Source organism: Pteropus vampyrus, unplaced genomic scaffold, assembly GCF_000151845.1.
Source record: "Pteropus vampyrus isolate Shadow unplaced genomic scaffold, Pvam_2.0 Scaffold222, whole genome shotgun sequence".
Classification (NCBI taxonomy): domain Eukaryota; kingdom Metazoa; phylum Chordata; class Mammalia; order Chiroptera; family Pteropodidae; genus Pteropus; species Pteropus vampyrus.
In genome coordinates, this window is record NW_011889003.1 from 1363774 (window position 1) to 1376857 (window position 13084).

A 13084-nucleotide genomic window follows, 5' to 3' on the forward strand; every position below is an offset into this window, starting at 1 on the left:
TTAAAGTCACAGAACCTATTGATGTTAAGTGAAGACTTACTGTACTCTAACTAATATGCTTAGTTTGTTATTTATTGAGTCATCAATTCAGAACTTCAGGTAGTATATCTATTTATGATAATTGATAATTTATTTCTCTTGCTCTACCATTTTTACTTCTCCTAACTTCCTAATACAGTTTTTGGTTAGATCAATAGTCAGTGCTAATATTACTAGGAATGTTAAATATTGTATACTATATAGTCAAGTAGTGTACTTTGATTGCATTAATTTTTTTAATACCTCTCTCCCCCATACTTAATGCAGTAATTGCATTTTCCCCCATTTCCTTTGTTTTTTATATATCTATGTGAATGTATCTCAGATGTCCCAACACCTAGCAGCCATTTTCCCAGATGCTCAAAATATCATATGAGGTGGCATTCCAATTCCCCACTTCTATCCCTTGGAGACCTTTCTCCTTCAGTGTTTGTCTTCCTGTCAATATACTCTGATTGTTCTGGTTGAACTAGGTAAGTAGCTGTCATGCTGAGGCTTCCTCTTGCCATTGTCCAATGTTGGATTAATTAACTCCTGAGTCCCATGTTATTTTTCTCCCTACTTTATGTATATATTTCTTTGTTTCAGGAAAAAATTATCCTGTAGTTGCTTCCTAAAAAAGTGATGCTCGAAAGTTAAAATTTTTGATTCCTTACAGGGCCAAAAAGGTCATTATTTTGCCCTCATCTGAATGTTTGGTTGGGTATAGAACTCGAGGTTGAAAGCAATTTTCCTTCAGAATATTAGAGTAATTTCTTCATGTCTTCTAGCATCTGGTATTATCAAATATTCAGAATTTAATTCTTTTGCATGTGACTTATTTTTGTCCCTCTGGAAATATTTATGATCTCTATCATGATGCTGTGAAATTTTTTATTGATATAACTTGTTCATTGTTTTGGATAGTCATTCATTTATTTCAATAAATATCTATAGAGAAATATATATACACACACATACACATACTGTCCTAGGCACTGGGGATTATAACAGAATAAGTAAAATTTCTTGTGGAATTTACATTCTAGTGGTGAAAACAGGAATTAAGAAATAAACTGGTATATAATGAAATGTCAGATAGTGATAAGGACTATAAAGAAATATAAAACAGAGTAATGGAACAAAAAATGACAGGATAATTTTTTACATAGAGTGGGCAGGGAATGACTCTCTGAGGTGACAGTTGAGCAGAGACTTAAATGAATTAGGTGACTATCTGTAGGAAGAGTGTTCTAGGTTAAGGGAACAGTAAATGCAAAGATTCTGAGACAGAAATATACCTGGAATAATGAGAAGCAAAAAGCCAGTTTGACGGCAGTGGAACGAATAAGAGAAAGAGTAATAGGAAATGCAATTGGAGACATAGCTAGGGGCAGGAAATAGACAGCCTCATAGGACTTGGTAAGGACTCTGGAATTTATTCTATCGGAGTCTTTTGAACAATGTAAGTCTTTTAAAACTTACATTTTAAAGAATCACATTGGTAGGAGTATGGATTAGTATGGAAATCGACTGTAAGATTACCAAGAGTAGGAAGTCATGAGACCTGTTAAGAGGTTATTTCAGTAGTCTAGGTAACTAAAGATGTAGTGGCTTAGATTGGGTAGTAATAGTGAGAAATGGTAAAATTTGAAATATATTTTGAAGGAAGAATGAACAGGATTTGCTGATGGGTTGATTATGGAGTGAGAGAAAGAGAAAAGAATGAATCTTTAGATTCTTGGCCTGAGCAGTTTGGTGAAGAGTGGCACTATTTTACTCAGATGGGGAAGACTGAGGGAGAGTTTAGGGGGTAGGATACAGTGGGATTGAGTTGTGTTTTAGACATGGGTTTGAGATGTGTGGTAACAGCAAATGGAGTTGTTCAGGAGGCAGATGGTCATTCAAGTCTGGATTTCACAGGAGAGATGGGGAGCAGAGATAAATTTGGGGACCTTTCATGTATAGTTGGTATTTAATACCATGGTTCTAGATGAGTTTCCCCTGAGGAGTGAGCATAGATTGGGAAGAAGTCTGAGGATTGAGCTCCTTAGAATTGGGAATTGGAAGAGGATCAGAAAAGGAACACCTAATGAGTTAAGCGGAAAGCTGGGGTAATTGGTATCCTAGAAGTCAAGTAAAAAAAGTGTCTCAGGAGGAGGGCAGGCTCCACTGCATCAGATGTCGTTAAGATTTGAGTAGGATCAGGACTCAAAATTGACCATTGGATTTGGCAATGTGGAGTTTGTGGTAACTTTGACAAGCAGTTTTCACTGGAGTATGGGGACAAAACCTAATTGGACTCAAGAAGGAATGTGAAGAGTGAAATTGAAGAAAGTAAGCTTAGACAACTATTTGGAAGAGCTTTTCTATAAAGAGGAATAGGAAAATGGAATAATAGTTGGATGGGGATTATGATGTAGAGTAAAAGATAGATATGTGTGCGCGCGTGTGTGTGTGTTATGGCGGGAAATAATAGAGCAAGTTTGTCTGATGGAGGAATCACTGTAGCATAGAGGGAGAAATTATTGCAAGAATAGGAGATAATTGCAGAAGCAAAGTCTTTGTCTAGTGAAGTAGGGAGGATCCAGTGTACAAATGGAGGACTTAGTTGATTAGGAGTTCAAGTTGTTCATCCATCGAAATAGAGAAGGCAGAGAATGTGAATAAGCTGCAGGTATGTTGGTACATCTAGTTAGAGGATGAGGAAATTATCTGGTTGTTTCTGTTTTCTCAGTGAACTAGGAACAGAATCATCAGCTGAGAGAATGAGATGTCGAACTGGGGTTTTGAAAAGAGAGGAGAATGTGAGAGAGATCTCTGTAAAAGGGAGTTAATTGTTTTAAGTTTTAGCCCAGAAATGTTTTAGAAGTTGGTTTGCAAAGTGTGATGCCAGCCTTTTCATTTTGAAGACTGGTATCCTTGTGTTCTGAGCAATATTCTTATATTCCTTATTTGATTATCACCCCACCCCCATTTTCCCTGTTGTTTATTTCTGAAACCCCTTTAGGCAGGTGTTAGAAACTTGGACTAGTTGGGAGGATTTTCTCTCTGATTGTCCATCTCTTTCTTCAGCTTTATTTTCTAATCCTATAGAGTTCTTTATTTCAGCTACTTTATCATTTTAATTTTCCATAGTATCCTGTTTTTTAATGGAAGCAATAGCATCTCATTTTAAGATATTAATGCTTTTATTTTGTGATTTATTTTGTTTTGTTCTATTCACCACACAATTTCTGTTTTCTCCAAATTTCCTTTTATCTGCTTGCTTGTTTGGGTCTCTGTCTTTCATAAGGCTTTCTTCAAATGCCTGATGATCTTCGCTGCCCATTTATATTTGTGTGGGGCACTGAAATCTCCATGCGCACAAATGGGGCTGTTGGGCTTCATAGGAAGGTGAACTCAAGCTCTTTCATTGTCAATATGTAGAGGTTTTTTTCCCCCAAGACTGTTGAGTTTTTTCCAGAGGTGGGATGGTGGCATATGCCCGTCTGCCAACCTTTTGCGAACGAGCAGGAAATGCAGAATGACGACTTCACGTTTGCCTAGATGGACTGTTACTCACTTCAGCCTCTTTTCACTGCACTGTGTCACAGCCCTGTGCTGGATACTCCAAGGGCAGAACATTCGTAGCTCCATTTCCTTGGAAACAACCGTGGTGGAACTTGGTGGTCTTCTGCTTGCCTGGGGTGGGGTGAAGGGATAATAAAGAGAGAAACTGATTTGTAAACATTCCTTGTTTTAGCCTTTTATGCTACTTGGTGCCTAAAAGAACTGAGACTCTCAGATCCTTTAGGGCAGAGCAGCTCTTATGGAACCCTCCACTCCTCCTTTGTAATCCACTCGCATGTCCAATTACGACATCTCTCTCTCTCCTCTAATAGCTTTTTGTCACTCGGAGATTTGGGTCTTTCTTTTTAGATGTTTTGTTTTGTTTTGCTTCTGTTCTTTGGCAAACTCAAATACACTTAATGTAGTCTCTCCTGTTCATTTGCTAACAGAGTAATATCTTTTTTCTTTACTGTCATTTTAGTGAAGAAATAAGGGAAAGAGGATAAATAGATGCAGTCAATATACCATATTTATCCAGAACCTATCCCTATGCTCAAAAGTGTAATCACAGTAACTAACATTTATTGAGTGCCTACATTTTATTAACGTAGTATTCACAACGGTCTTACAAGACAGGTACTATTATTATTGCCATTTTGCAGATGAAAAAACTAAGACACAGAGAAGTTAAATAACTTGCCAAAGTTACATGGCCAGTAAGCGTAGCTCTAGGATTCATACTCAGCTGTCAGACTCAAGTCACTTCCTGCTTTAAACTCTCCAATAGTATTTTATTCCTTTATTTTAAAATCAAAGCAACTTAGCATGTCATTCATGCTCTGCATGAGCAGGTCCAGCATACCTCTCCAGTCTCACCTCTCTCTAGTCTGTCCTTGACTCCACCTCTTTGACCTTATATTCTAGTCACATAGAACTTCTTGCCCTGAAATGCACCATGTTCTCGTGATCCTCACACCTTTTTCATGCTGTTCCTTCTGCCACGAATATTGCTTTATTCTCCAGAACGCTCAGTGTATGGCGTTAAGGTATTTCAGCGTATACTTATAAATTGAACATTTGTATAATGTATTTCACCTAGCAATCAATGCATGCTTTTGATTTGCTTTGATTTATTAGCATGTCTTCTTGAAAACTGTATTATTGAATAAAATAATACTATTGTATTGTGTATGAAGATTCCTAAGTCTAACAGACTAAAACATCATCTTTAACAGACCAGACAAAATTTGATCATATTAAGAGTGGTATTTAAAGATTCTTTTGACTCCAAAAGTATAAGTGAAAATGTATATACTTTAAACCATAAATGTTCATTTCTTTCATTTGTTATTAAAATGTTTTCTAACCTTATCTTGCTATTTTTCTTAATAGCTTTTTCTTCCTCTTGCAAACCTGGAATGTTCACCAAATGTTGAAACTTTCCTTTGCAAAGCTTTTGTACCAACGTGCACAGAGCAAATTCATGTGGTTCCACCTTGTCGTAAATTTTGTGAGAAAGTATATTCTGACTGCAAAAAATTAATTGACACTTTTGGGATCCAGTGGCCTGAGGAACTTAAATGTGACAGGTAAATTGTGTTTTTGACTAAAAGCTACTAATGATATTTTAGTATTTTAATTAATATTTTAATATTTCCATGTTAGTGACAGGCTTTCATTATTTAATAAATGTTTACTGCACATTTAATATATGCCAAGCACTGTACTGATAAGTGTTGCAGACACAATGGTGAGCAAAAACAGACTTGGTTCTTATTCTGAGGGAACTCACAACGAGATAGAAGGAATGAAGAGTAATCAAATAATTATACAAATAAATGCAAATTAACAACTGTGCTCAGTATAACAAAGGAGAGATGTATAGTTCTATGAGAACACGTAATGGTGCCTTTGACCTTAACTGGGGGAAAATAAAATCTTATTTTCAATACACAGACCCTTTTGTACATTACTCTTTTTTAAATAATATTTTATTAGTTTCAGTTATACAGTACATTGGTTAGACATTTGCATAGTTTATGAAACAATCCCCTGATTGCTTTCTCTCTTGTTTACTTTTGTCTCCTATTCTCTAGACATTGGGAGCTTGTAGTTTGAAATAGTCTGCTAATATAATGAGACCTCATATAATCTGGGAAGGAAGGTGGCTACCTTTTTTTCTTTACCTGTAAACTAAAGAAACTATAGAATCTTTATGGAATTCATACATTTACGGCAGATGCATAACCATTTTCAAGAATAATTGAGTAATACAGTTGACCCTCGAACAATGCAGGAGTTAGTGCACCAACCCCCCATGCAATCAAAAATCTGCATACAACTCTTGACTCCCCAAAAACATAACTACTGATAGCCTACTATTGACTGAAAGCCTTACTGATAACATAAACAGTCAATTAACACATACTTTGTATGTTATATGTATTCTATACTGTATTTTTAAACTAGAGAAAAGAAAATTATTAAAATTATAAGGAAAATAAAATACATTTACAGTATTTGTTGGAAAAATTCTGCATATAAGTGGATCTCTGCAGTTCAAACCCATGTTGTTTAAGGGTCAACTGTGTGTAGTAAAGTTGAAGATGCTCATACCTTGCATCCTAGGAAATCCCTTTCCATAGAAACTTTTACACAGACAAGGAGTAGTGTACAAAAATATTAATTGTAGCATTTTTCTTATTTTTTAAATGGGGAAAAGACTGAAAGTATATTGTAAAAATGATTAGTAAATTGCGATGTACTTATACACTAGAATACTGCCATACAATTGATAAAATGAATGCAGTTGACTCACATCTGTCAATATGGATAAATCTGAAAATTATAGTGTTAAGTAAAAAAAGGAAGTTTCAGTATGATATATATAACATGATCATTATATAAAGTTCAAAACCTGTGAAACAACTATATAACGTTACAGTTAGAAAATAACACAGTAAGAATACTAAAAAATACATGAGAATAAAATCTGAACTTGTGATGAATATTTCTGAGGGAGAAAAGAGAATAGAACCAGAAAGTAGTGACTCAATAAAAATGTTGACTTTATTTATTTAATTTGTATCATATTTACAGATTACAATACTGTGATGAGACTGTTCCTGTAACTTTTGATCCACACACAGAGTTTCTTGGTCCTCAGAAGAAAACAGAACAAATCCAAAGAGACATTGGAATTTGGTGTCCACGGCATCTTAAGACTTCTGGGGCACAAGGCTATAAGTTTCTCGGAATTGACCAATGTGCACCTCCGTGCCCCAACATGTATTTTAAAAGCGATGAGCTAGAGTTTGCGAAAAGTTTTATCGGAATAGTTTCAATATTTTGTCTTTGTGCAACTCTGTTCACGTTCCTTACTTTTTTAATTGATGTTAAAAGATTCAGATACCCAGAGAGACCAATTATATATTACTCTGTCTGTTACAGCATTGTATCTCTTATGTACTTTATTGGATTTTTGCTAGGCAATAGCACAGCCTGCAGTAAGGCTGATGAGAAGCTAGAAGTTGGGGATACAGTTGTTCTTGGCTCCCAAAATAAGGCTTGCACTGTTTTGTTTATGTTTTTGTATTTTTTCACAATGGCTGGCACTGTGTGGTGGGTGATTCTTACCATTACTTGGTTCTTAGCTGCAGGAAGAAAATGGAGTTGTGAAGCCATTGAACAAAAAGCCGTGTGGTTTCATGCCGTAGCATGGGGAATTCCAGGTTTTCTGACTGTTATGCTTCTTGCTATGAACAAAGTCGAGGGAGACAACATTAGTGGAGTTTGCTTTGTCGGCCTTTATGACCTGGATGCTTCTCGTTACTTTGTACTCTTGCCGCTGTGCCTTTGTGTGTTTGTTGGGCTGTCTCTTCTTTTGGCTGGCATTATTTCCTTAAATCATGTTCGACAAGTTATACAACATGATGGCCGGAACCAAGAGAAACTAAAGAAATTTATGATTCGAATCGGAGTCTTCAGTGGCCTGTATCTCGTGCCATTAGTGACACTTCTTGGATGTTATGTCTATGAACAAGTGAACAGGATTACCTGGGAGATAACTTGGGTCTCTGACCATTGTCGTCAGTACCACATCCCATGTCCTTATCAGGTAAAAGCTATCATTTATATTGTTTTGTGACTTAATTTTAACCTAGAAATATACTTGAGTTCGTTAGGAACATAAAATTAGATTTCAGGTGAGAAATCCAGTAGACATAGGAATGGTTCCCTATGCATCATTTGCAACTGGGATAAATGTCTGAAGGTTTTTCAGTTTCAGTTTAATAGTAAAGTGCCTCCTTTAGCTATTCTTTTAAAAATTACAGTGAGTTGCAAAGACAGCTTAATAGTAATGAAGAAAAGAGTCAGAAGAACAGGTCTTGTCATTGGGAAAAAAGAAAAGTAACTCCTGCTGAATTGGGAGTTGTTTTAAATTTTTCAGTTAGTAGCAGAAAACCTTATTTGTGTATATTTAATTTCATCCTATTATAATGTTTTGCAGAGTATTTGCTTATAAAAACAGAACTTGATTTTTGCCTAAACCATCCTGCCATTTCTTAACTGAAAAAAGCAATTGAAACGAGATGTGTTTCATATGTTTCTGATGTTTATGGTTAGTATAAAGATGGTGTTTTTAAGATTAAAAATGTAAATTTCTGAAAATAGGAAAATTTTAAAAGCATTTTAGTTAAGGTTTTTTAATAGAAAAAAATTTTAAATAGATTTTATACATTTTTCTTGAATATTTATATATGATATTAACTAATCATATCGATGTAAGTGCTACCAGTGTATCAAATCAGGCAATGTGTGGGCTGAAGTATTTTACACAATAAATTATATTCTGGAAAGTTACTACATTTTAACCTAGTAGAACCTATTTTTTATACTGATGTGTGGTGATAAGTTTTACTTGCCTTGCATACTGTTCATAGTCTGTTATCCATAGGCTGTTTTTCCTGTATATTTAGTAAAGGAGCGATCTCTTAAAGTGATCCTGATGTATTAAATGTCTCCTGTGTTCCCAGTATTTTTGGCAAATTAGGAGGAAAAAACAGCTATAATATATTGTTAAAAAAGTTTAAGGTCTATGATTTTTAAAAATTATGTTTCATATAAAGAAAGAAACTATGAGATATTAGAAGATAACATGAGAAAATTCTCAACAGAGGGGAGACAGACTTTGTAAGTGTGATAAAAAATTCGAGAACTATAAATGAAAAGATTGCTAAATTCGACTAAGTTAAAAAATTCTTTTCAGATGCCGCATGGCAAAAACCATAATCAAAGTCAGAAAACCAATTGGGAACATTTATTCACACATCACATCATAGTTGAAGAGCTAATTTCTTTAATTTATAAAGAATTCCTACAGATCAATGAGAAAAAAACCATAACAGTATAGTATAAAAATGAAAAAAATATGAAGAGGGTTCACAGAAAAGAAAAATCAAAAAGCTGTTCTTAACATGTAAAATATGTTATGAGAAAGTAAATTAAAATTATAATAAAATTATGTTCTGCTTATGACATAGCAAACATCTAAAATTATAATAAAATTATGTTCCGCTTATGACATGGCAAACATCTGGTTTTATAGCCACTGTGTTGGTGAAACTGTGGCAAAATATGCATTCTCAGATTTTGCTGTTCCATTAGTTCAACCTTCTGTGGAAAGCAGTTTGACAGTGTCTTATCATTTAAAATGCACGCACTCTTTGATCCTGCCCTTACGGGAGTTTATAAAACAGATATCACAAGTATGAGATCACATACATACAAAGATATTCACTGCAGCATTATAGGCAATGGCAATAGGTAGAAAATAATCTAAATATCCATAAATAGGGATAGCTGAATAAATTATAGTTCAGCCATACAATGGAACAGCTTTTAAAAATAAATGAAGAGATCTATTTGTATTGATATGAAATGGTCTTCATTTTATTATGTCAACTGTTTTATTATGTCAACTGTTGTTTCAAGTTTGTAAATCTTTTTCATGGAGAGAGATTTTTTATTTTGGCATTAATTATTAGTAAGTGAAAAAAAGCAAGATATAATAGAGTATATAGTATTTTGACACTTGTGTAACATTTGAAAAATAATATTTGAAAGTTTATGCTTAACAGAAAAGTATGAATGAATTTTATGAAATTTCCCTATTTTCACATTTTATAGATATTTATTTTGCTCTAACAAACAGTTTTTATAACATGGATATCAACAATGTGTAAAGACTCTAAAGTAGTATGTTGTTATAATGAGTTTAAATGTGGGATTTTTTATGGTAGATAAATTAAAGTGAAGGAAAATGGATAAATATTTAGAGGCAAGTATTTGGCAATATGAAGCTTCTATACTTCTACGGGGAAAAAACTCAGGAAATTAAGCTGAGAGTAGGAAGGACATCCTTCCTAAATATATTTAAGTGTTTTTCCCTTTCTGGCTATGTATGCTGACACACATATAAAGATTCTTTGTTCAGAACTTAGGTAAAGAGTGTATTATATTTAAAGCACTATATATTATGTTATATCAAACATTTTATAATGAAACAGACTAAAGATTTATATTTTTTGTTCCAGGTTTATGTTGACTGTATAAACTTCTCTCCACTTAGAATGGATCACTGAAATTTTTATTATTCGCTATTTTTTATAGGCAAAAACAGAAACTCGACCAGAGTTGGCTTTATTTATGATAAAATATCTGATGACATTAATTGTTGGCATCTCTCCCGTCTTCTGGGTTGGAAGCAAAAAGACATGCACAGAATGGGCTGGGTTTTTTAAACGAAATCGCAAGAGAGAGTAAGACCCTATTGAATTATCTGACATTATTTTAAAATAGATCACATACCAAGGAACTATTCAATTCATAGTTGTACTGGAGTTTTATTATGTCAACTGTTGTTTCAAGTTTGTAAATCTTTTTCATGGAGAGAGATTTTTTATTTTGGCATTAATTATAACAGTCTTTGATATATATCATTCTATTGAAATATGAATGAAAGATTTGTAAAATATGTGTTTTCTCTCTGTGGCTTATACTATATCCAATATTATTATTGCTTTCATTATTTTGGGTATCGCACTTTTAATTTTATCCTTTTTTATCAATGATAGAAGGTTAAATGGGATCAAATATATGTAAAGAAACCTATAAAATATGATTCAAATGTGATATCATTGTTTACTACCTTTTAATTTTATCACACATAGCATTGATTTAAAATTTCATTTATTTGCCTTGCCTAAGATGGTAAAAATTCAAACTTATGGAACATACTGCAACAATATATAGTAGATGTACATTTATGAGTTAATAGTTTAGTTATTTACAAACATTGCATACCATGTATTATTAACAATATACAATAGAGTTTTTAAACTTTTCCCCATTGGCTTGATTAATGAACTTTTTTTGTGGTAAAATTTTTTAACTGTAAACCTATTAAAAATAAGTTTTTGAAGTCTGAGGAATTGAATTTAACTGGACTTGAAAATTTTTGCACTGTTATTATATGTCTACCCCATATTTATATACCCGTACTAACTTGCTAACTTTATTGTTAGAAAGAACACAATTGAATTTAAGCAAAGACCACTACTTGTATTTTGTATCTTCTCTCTTCTGGTTTACTTTTATATATTTGATATACTCGCATATGATACACATAAAAATAGTACCCTACTTTATGCTGGTTTGAGTGTCCTTGCCCTCATTCTTTGATTTTGCCTGTTTCTTTACCAGTCTGCTATTTATGCTGACAAAAGTAACTAACAGTGTATACACACATTTCAGTTCAGGAAATCTACTTGTATCTCATAGTGTTTATAATCTTAGGTTTTAAAAATAATATAAATCTTATAGCATTTCTGACTTTATTGAATAAGGATTTTTAGCACAAGATAGGTGATATGCGTTATGGCTTCTACTATAACACTTAATATTTATCAGGTAAATCTTGTCTTTGGATTTTCTTACAGTCCCATCAGTGAAAGTCGAAGAGTACTACAGGAGTCATGTGAGTTTTTCTTAAAGCATAATTCTAAAGTTAAGCACAAAAAGAAGCACTACAAACCTAGTTCGCATAAGCTGAAGGTCATTTCCAAATCCATGGGGACCAGCACAGGAGCTTCAGCGAATCACGGCACTTCCACAGTAGCGATCACTAGCCACGATTACTTAGGACAAGAAACTTTCACGGAAATCCAAACCTCTCCAGAAACGTCAGTGAGGGAAGTGAGAGAAGACAGAGTGAGTGCCCCCACATCGAGAGAACAGGACTACGGTGAACCTGCCTCCCCAGCAGTGTCCAGCTCCAAACTCTGTGGGGAACAGGCCGACAGGAAAGGCCGGGCAGGCAACATGAGCGATAAGGGCAGTGTGTCTGAAAGAGCGCGGGGTGAAGGAAGGTGAGCTTCCGTTTGGTTATCTTAAATCAACACTGTTCTGAGTACTGCATTATACGTACTTTGTGAAAGCAGAACACGTTTGGAAAGAACACGTTCTGTGAGATGACATGTTTATATACTTAATCCGAAGAAGTTTGGGTTTAAGAAATTTAAGTTCATCCTATAAATAATGCTATTTCCTAGTTTAATTCTTAGCTTTGAGAAGAGCCTTCATGTATGTTGTTCCAGGAGAACAGTAATGTTCATTTCTATGGTAATTGTTAAAGAGTTGCATGTATATTTAGGTAAATGTTTAAGATTCATCTGAAGTTCTTTGATTAGTACTGCATTACACTAGTGTCTAAAAGGTTTTTGTCAGTTTATACAAAGATGATTATGTTTTAATTTCCTGAACATGAAAGGTTGTTGACATTATCTTTAATGAATTTTTCCAAATAGTCATAGGTGATCCAAACACAGGTAAACATCAAATTAACCAGAATGCTGACAACTAACTACTTCAAGATTTCAAGATTGTCTTACCTTGTCCTCCCAAACTAGGCCAAATGCACCTTCTCTGTGTTCCTCTAACAGCTCTTGCATACCTGGTTTATGACTAGATACATGCTTTTATCCTCCAGTAGATTTGTAAACTCTTTAAAGGCAGAGCTGAGGTCTTTCTTATCTTTGTGTTCCCAACCACTTTCATAGTGTCTGATCCATGGCATGGATCAATAGGAAATCAATAAAATGTTTCCTAAACCAAGGGTTTAGGAATTCTTTCTTATTAATTGTATTCCCGTGAGACACCATGCTCAGTCCATGCATAGGTGGTGCTTGACAAAGTTTCCAAAGTTAGCAAAAATTGTATTTGAAAATAAATTATTTATATTTTGAGATGTTAGAGCATACATGGAGAATTTTAGTTAATTTTCCTCTGATAAAAGTGGATACTGGTTGGGAATAAAAACTCATGAAAAGTGGATAGTAGTTAGAAGGACATCTGGTATCACATTCGTGCTTTGGTATTTATGTATGTCAACTTTCATTCTTCTACCTAGGGTCACTCCAAAAAGTGACGTTACTGAAACTGGCCTGGTGCAGAG

At 34.2% G+C, this 13084-nt stretch overlaps 1 protein-coding gene across 8 annotated transcripts in view; it reads left to right on the forward strand.

Moving 5' to 3' along the window:
- FZD6 (frizzled class receptor 6) overlaps positions 1 to 13084 on the forward strand; it is a 30111-nt gene that overhangs the window by 15277 nt on the left and 1750 nt on the right. For 7 of the 8 annotated variants that reach the window (XM_011373266.2, XM_011373267.2, XM_011373262.2 and 4 more), the window contains 4 exons: positions 4963 to 5159; positions 6670 to 7687; positions 10243 to 10391; positions 11571 to 11999. In XM_011373266.2, the coding sequence (XP_011371568.1) occupies positions 4963 to 5159; positions 6670 to 7687; positions 10243 to 10391; positions 11571 to 11999 (1793 nt within the window). Of the gene's footprint in view, positions 1 to 490; positions 513 to 4962; positions 5160 to 6669; positions 7688 to 10242; positions 10392 to 11570; positions 12000 to 13084 lie in introns of those variants that run through there. The other variant, XM_023538412.1, reaches the window with a different exon arrangement.